General features: G+C 36.5%; 1 protein-coding gene across 1 annotated transcript; it reads right to left on the reverse strand.

Annotated features, from left to right (window-relative positions):
• Positions 1–808: 808 nt before the first annotated feature.
• Positions 809–1,744, reverse strand: LOC101539910 (olfactory receptor 6C3-like). Its single transcript, XM_004601577.1, has one exon. It carries the CDS (start codon positions 1,742–1,744, stop codon positions 809–811), a length of 936 nt encoding a protein of 311 aa, XP_004601634.1.
• Positions 1,745–7,952: the final 6,208 nt, after the last annotated feature.

Consider the following 7,952-nt stretch of genomic DNA (forward strand, 5'->3'; position numbering starts at 1 on the left):
CAGTAGTAAAGCCTGGGCACCGCAGGGCATTACCCACCCCCCAAAAATAATAAAAGAAAATAATTTAAAAGAAAAAAAAACTTAAACTAAAAAAAATTATAATTAGTAACCAAGATTTTCTCCCTTCATCCAAATTTATTTAAATAAATTATTTATTTAAACTGTCGCAACCTTCTGTAGCAATGTGGCACTGTCTGTGGCACTGTCCTCCCGTTTTTTGTCAATTTGCTCTAGCGGGCACCAGTAATGTCTCCATTGTGAGACTTGTTGTTACTGTTTTTGGCATATCGAATATGCCACGGGTAGCTTGCTAGGCTCTACTGTTCAGATGGGATACTCTCGGTAGCTTGCCGGGCTCTCTGAGAGGGACGGAAGAATCAAACCTGGGTTGGCCACGTGCAAGGCAAACACCCTACCAGCTGTGCTATCGCTGCAGCTGGCTAAGAACAAGTGTAGTATCAAGTGTCACAACCTTCTGGAAAAATAATGCTTAATCCATTTAACTGATTAAATGAGGAGAAAATCATATTGGGCCAGAGTTTTAGTTTCATGGGTAGGGTACTTTCCTTGCTAACTAACTTAGATTCAGTAACCTGTACCACTTGTAGCACACTGTGCCTGCCAGGTATGAGCTAAAAAAATTGAAAAATGGAAACTTTGAGAAAATTTAAAAGTTTTAAAAGAAAAAAAGGTTAAATGAAAACTTTGAATATTAAATAAAATAATAAACTCAACGAGTGCTATGAAATAGAGCATGTGTCATAGAAAGTATTAACAACATTTTATTCCTTTAGTGCTACTGATTCCTTCACTTATTAGAATTCATAACCTTTTGGATAGTGTCTTTAAAGGCTTGCTTCACTTGCTGATTCCTCAAGCTATAGATAAATGGATTCATCATAGGAGCAACAGAAGTATTCAAAATAGCTACTCCTTTATTCAGTGACGTCTTTTCTTTCGCTGATGGGTTGGCATACATGAACAAGCAGCTTCCATAGGATATGGATATGACAATCATGTGAGAGGAACATGTCGAAAACGCTTTTTTTCTTTGACTGGCTGAAGGAAGCTTCAGGATTGTTCTAATGATAAATATGTAGGATATAATGATTAATGCCAATGTGAAAAGCAGGATTACTAACGCAGAGAAGAAGCCAATCACTTCTAAGAGCTTTGTATCTGAACATGATAATTGTAAGAGGGGGAAATAGTCACAAGTAAAATGATCAATGACATTGGAGCCACAGTAATCTAACTGAAGGAAAAGAATGACTAGCGGAAAGATATTTAAGAATCCTACCAGCCAAGCGAAAAAGACAAGTATAATGCAGAGTTTCTTGTTCATGATGGTTGTATAATGAAGGGGTTTGCAGATAGCTACATAGCGATCATAGGACATAGTAGTGAGAAGGTAAAATTCAGTTATGCCCATAAAGATGAAGAAAAACAGCTGAGCTGTACAACTGTTATATGAAATTGTTTTGTCTTTGGTGATGATTGTGCCTAGAAATCTGGGAATACAGACAGTTGTAAAGGAAATTTCTAATATAGAGAAGTTTCTGAGGAAGAAGTACATAGGGGTCTGTAGATGAGAGTCCACCAAGGTCAGAGTAATAATGGTCAAATTTCCAGTGATACTTAATATATATGTAATAAATAAAAAGAGAAAAATCACAGGTTGAAGCTCTGGATCATCTGATAGCCCTAGAAGAATGAATTCTGTGGGTGCCGTGTGATTTTTCATTGTCATCATTCTCCTCCCTTTTACAAGAGAACATGCAAGTTTTTCCTATAAAACAGAATAAAGAATAAAATTAGTGCAGACTATATATTTATTTTTAAATAGCCTGGTGATGGATTGCCTGTAAAATTTAAAATAAATGTTTCTATTCAGCAATTTTTCTTCAATTTTCATTTTCCTACATTCACGTTGCATATGTCATCTTAAATAAATCGTTTGTTCTTGGAAAGTACTCTATGATGTGTGGATAAAAATTTAAAATGTTTGAATTTGCTAGTATATAACAGAATATTAATATTTAACAATACAGAAGCTATTCTTTCTAATGTTTCTTTAAATTTAAGTGTTCATACTTTTCGTTAATATTTACCTCCTTTTACTAAAGCTACAAAATATATATATTTTTTTCTTTTTTGGGTCACACCCGGCAATGCACAGGGGTTACCTCCTGGCTTTACACTCAGGACTTACTCCTAGCGGTGCTCAGGGGACCATATGGGATGCTGGGAATAGAACCCAGGTTGGCTGAGTGCAAGGCAAAAGCCCTACCCACTGTGCTATTGCTCCAGCCCCGCTACAAAATATTTTATTGACTTCTAATTGAATAATTTCAGGCAATTTCTCTAAATCAGGCAGATTGCCTTTGTCTACTTCAAGGACCGAGTAATGGCTCAGCATATATGATACATGTATGCTTTTCACATCATCAACCTAGGGTTCAATCCCCAGCATCCCATATGATACCACAGGAGTAATCCCTGAGCACAGAGCCAGGAGTAAACCCTGAGCACTTCTAGACATGGGCTCCCCTCACGCCACAAAAAAATTCTACTTTCTTCTGATATACAAATGGCTTATGAAAATTCATACAGAAAATTTCATTATGTGCACTCCATTCTGGAATCCCCTCATTCCAGCTTGGGGTGTATAATTTATCTTCCTTTACTTAGACGGACTCTCCTCTCTCTAATATGTCCTAATTTACTTAAGGGCTGGAGTTATAGGTCAGAAGTTAAGGTGTTTTGCATTGCCTGCAGCTTCCCTGGTTTAGTCCAGTACTGTACCACCCATAGTTCCCTGAACACCACTAGTGAGTCTGGAACACAGAGCCTGAAATACCTCTTGAGCACCAATGGGTATTGCTCAAATTTTTTCCCTTATACACTCCCCACAAAAACTAATTTTTATAAAAGACACAAAATTGCATTAAACATAAATTAGGATAGACAAAACGAAGTATAGAATATATGATAAATGAAATTAATAATTTTCATGTCAAAAAAGTCTGGATTCTAAATAATCTAAATATAGAGGATATTTAAGATTACCTACATAATTTGAATTTCAAAGCATGATACTCACACAGTATAGGAATACTTCATAAGGTTAAATAATAAACATAAAAATCTTATTGCTTTAGGATGCACATGTGTATCTATAGAAATGTTTTTTTACATTCTCCCCTGTTACTTTCTTAACAGTTTTTCCAGTGTTATTTATCTCCCATGTCATTTTCCCATAAAAAGAGAAATTACAAAAGGGAAATTTATTTTATTAATATTAATAATATCTAAATAATTTAATTCATAAAGTTAACAGTTAATTTATTGCAATGTTGTTTTAAAATGTACAAGTTGATAGTCAAAATAACATTTGCAAAACAGAAGAAATTGTTTCAAAAAGGAATGTCTTTTATGTAATATATTCAATTACAGACTATCAGTTATATTATAAAAGTGAACAATTACAGACTTACTGAAATCAGGCTTTTGGACTTCATTAAAAAGTCTTCTTGTAGAAGCATAACAATTTTTAATACCACCAGGAGTATAAATCAAGAACAAGAAAATAAAACTTTAAAAATAGGAATAACATTTTGCATATATACTATATATATAAAATAATAATATATAACTTACTTTTGTTATACTTGGTTTAGTCTCAGATTTTATGATCTGATCTGCTAAAATACTTATAAAATTTTAGAGTTGCAAATGTATTTAGCAATTAATTTGATTTCCATTATACTCTCAAAATGAGTTGACCCAACTTTTCCATGACTCTCAAGGCTTATAGTTTTCTAGTTGTTAGACTAATAATATTTAACCATGGTGTTCTTTATTATTTTCTTTTATAAAATTTCAAATAATTTATTGTAACACTCATTCCTGCTTTTTGTCTTTTAACCAATATCATGTTTAAACAGATACTTCTGAGTTCACTACTAGTAATATTTTATTTGTCCCCTTTCATAAATATAAAACATTTGTTAAAACAAATTTCTTTACAGTTGCCTAAACATTTTAAATAATTTTTAATTTATTTAGAAATATATCTAGCTATCTATTTCGAATTTTTTGATTTTATACATTTTTTATATTCTAAAAGCTTGCTTAGGTTTCAGATATTATTATATATTACAGCCAAGGTAGCTTTGAAACATAAAAGATAAGGAATGTTCATCTGTTTATTTCAAACAAATGAAACTGGACTTAAATATATTTATCTGTCTTTTTTCTTAGCTCAGGGGAATTCATTAAGAAGAATGCAAAGGAGAGGCATCATTAAAAGTTATAGGTATATTACTGATGTGACTGTTAAAATATTGATATGAACATATAAATATGTAAATATATTGAGTAAATTGGACAAAATTTAGTCCACATATAATATTGAGTGTTTAAAACTTTGCTTTAGGAATTTTATCCTTATGTGACTATGAAAAGAGTACAAATTTTTCTCCTACAATTTAAAGATTATAAAACTAAGTTAGGGTGCACATGTCACTAGTTTTAGAAGCGTTACTATAACATAATAAAGTTAGAGAAGGCACTGTTTGGGATGTGAAGCATGATGTTTTAACTTCAAAAACTTGTTAACAAAGTATTTTTGTCTTTATATTATTAATTGGACCAGTATATCACTATCATCCTGTTGCTCATCTATTTGCTCCAGCGGGGACCAGTAGCGTCTCCATTGTGAGACTTGTGGTTACTGTTTTTGGCAGATAGAATACACCACAGGGAGCTTGCCAGGCTCTGCCATGTGGGCGGGATACTCTCGGTAGCTTGCCTGGCTCTCTGAGAGGGACGGAGGAATAGAACTTAGGTCGGCTGCATGCAAGGCAAACACCCTACCTGCTGTGCTATCGCTCCACTCCACATACACACACACACACACACACACACACACACACACACACACACACACACACACACACATATATATATATATTTGCTTTTTGTTGAAACTCTGTGAGATGGACCCTTACAGACATCTTATGCTATTCATAACAAGCAATACAGAATAAATTCTCTAGCATCTGCTTCTGAAGCAGGCTTAATTAATAGTTATGATATTGATAAACTTACTACACTTCCCACCATCAAAATGCCATATCCGTATTCTACACTACATTTTTTTCTTCCCATTTTATTGAAAATACATGGTTTAAAAAGTTGATCATGATGATTTGTTAAAGCCATTCAATATTCCAAGACAAATCCCACCACTACTATCGTCTTTCTTTCCTCCACCATTGTCTCAATTTCCCATCCATTGCCTTAGCCGGCATCCCTAGCAGGCCCACAATCATGTATTTTATTTTGCTTATTATGACTAAATGGTTAATGGAATTATCAAAAAGTACTTTAATCAAAGGAAATTTTTGAAAATGTTGTATCTCACCCATGAGACATTAAATCTTTGAGAGAATACTAAGTTATTGCAAGTTAAGATTTCTCTGTTAAAGTTTTTCTGTTACTAGAGATTAGTTGGCTTCTATATTACATTCCAAACCAATCTGGTGTGCCCCTAATGGGATGTTAGTATAGTAGAGTTTGGAGAGGTCACATTTGCAGCCACACACTCCAGAAAATCCAGAGTATTTAACTGGGCAGTACTGGGGGTGGCATGAACACAGCTCTTCGGGCATGAGTGTGTCTGCAGCAGCTATTGCAGGGCAAGAACTCTGCACCCTTCCCTAGGAGAGCTCTCTAGATATTTCAACAAGGGGTTTCACCACATTCTTTTTTTTTATTTTAAAATGGAGGTTTTATTTTATTTTATTTTTAATTTTTTTTAAAAAACTTTATTGAATCATTGAGAGATAGTTATAAGCTTTCATGTCTGAGTTAAAATCACACAATGATCAAACTTCCCCCCCACCCACCAGTGCACATTCCCCATTACCAATATCCCCGGTATATCCTCCCTTACTCACTGTCTCCCTGCCTCCATAGCAGACAATATTCCCCAGACTCTCTTTCTACTTTTGGGCATTATGACTTGCAGCACAGACACTGAGAGGTCATCATGTTTGGTCCATTATCTACTTTCGGCACACATCTCTCCTCCCAACGAATTCCTCCAATCATCATTTTCTTAGTGCTCCTTTCTCTATTCCATCTGCCTTCTCCCCTCCGTTCATGAAGCAGTTCTCAGCTATGGGGCAATTCTCCTGGCCCTTGTATCTACTGTCCTTGGGTGTCAGCCTCATGTGATGTTATTCTATACTCCACAAATGAGTGCAGTCCTCCTTGAAATTTGCTTATAAATAGATAGACATAGAGAGTATCATGCTAAGTGAAATGAGTCAGAAAGAGAGGGACGGATTCTTTTTTAGTTTTATTCATTTACCGTGAGGTATAGTTACAAGCTTTCATGTCTGAGTTACAATCACACAACGAACAAACACCCATCCCTCCACGTGTAAAAAACTAAAGCACGCTGAGGGGGCGTGTGCATTCTCGGGCTCTCCAGGCGGCTCTCTCTCACCGCCCACGTTTGGTGCTCTGGAACCGCTATGTGTGCTGTTGGTCAAGAGCAGGCAACGGAAGGAAAGAGGCCAAACTGGTTACTCGATCAGTTTATTTCATTCTCTGCTTCTCTCCCGGCTCTGGATCTCTCTCTGGATCTGTGGATCTGGCCCCCCAACCCACTCTTACAGCCTAGTTAAATCCCTTCAGCATGAGGGGGTTGAGGCGTACACATAGGTGTGGTCACAATCAATAGGGTAAGGTTTCTTTCCCTCAGGGGATGCTTCTTCTAGGACTGACTTTCTTTCAGCAGGAGGATCCACCCAAGGGCAGAGTCCCATGACTGTGTTTCTCCTCTCCTCAGCCAGCAAACATATAAGAATTCATAATATTAATCATTTTATATGCACAGAATAAGAAATGCATTAAAGCTTATAGAATTGCTCTCTCCTGGGGCCATCTCGATCTCAGACTACAGTGCTCAGGCCAGATCAGTCTTTCCTATCCCTAGCAGGGTCCTGGTCTCATCATTACTTTTGGATCATAACAGCATTTGTCTATGATCAAGCTCTTAACTTATAGTTAAGAATTAGGCACTTTGGCCAGGCCCATCTCGATGCCAGGGTAGCACATAACTCACTGCTTGCCCTGGATCTGTCCCGTCCCTCGTCGGGACCCTGCTTTTGGGGTGCTAGGAACTGAGGGCAACTGAGGCTTAAGTGGAGAAAGCAGATGCCCGGGAATGAATAATATTCGAAGTCAAGTCCCAAGTTACAAAAGCATAATATTGTTTTCTTGTGTCTATACAAAAAGGACATTGTTTTAAAGTAAATTATTCAAAAGGCATAAGGAAAGGAGACAGGCAATATTAACTTATAATATAAATTCAGTATCCTAGGAAGGTCTGGCCTTACAAATTAGCAGAGTCAGATTAGAGGGAGAAGTTGATTAACTCTTTTTGGGGAAGAGAGCATAGAGAAGTGATTACAGCTAAACAAAGAGATGGGAGCACTGTGACTGGAGTAACCCTAAAAACCTAAACTACCTGAGGCTATGTTATCCTACATCCACGAGTGCACATTCCCCACCACCAATATCCCTAGATTACCCCCCCCTTTCCCACCCTCCCCCTGCCTCCATGGCAGACAATATTCCCCATACTCTCTCTCTACTTTTGGGCATTGTGGTTTGCAATGCAGATACTGAGAGGTCATCATGTTTGGTCCTTTATCTACTTTCTGTACACATCTCCCATCTCCACTGATTCCTGCAGCCATAATTTTCTTAGTTTTACCACATTCTTTATGTCTCTTCTCAGACTTGTATTTACCCCCATCCACTCCCCGGAGTTTGGCAATTGCTTCTCTATGCCAATGTCACTGGTTTCTCATTGTCCAGTACAGTATTTGATAAAATTCTTTTATTTAAAAAAATCCACAAAAAGTATGACTCAT

The sequence above is a fragment of the Sorex araneus genome, chromosome 2 (assembly GCF_027595985.1).
Source record: "Sorex araneus isolate mSorAra2 chromosome 2, mSorAra2.pri, whole genome shotgun sequence".
Classification (NCBI taxonomy): domain Eukaryota; kingdom Metazoa; phylum Chordata; class Mammalia; order Eulipotyphla; family Soricidae; genus Sorex; species Sorex araneus.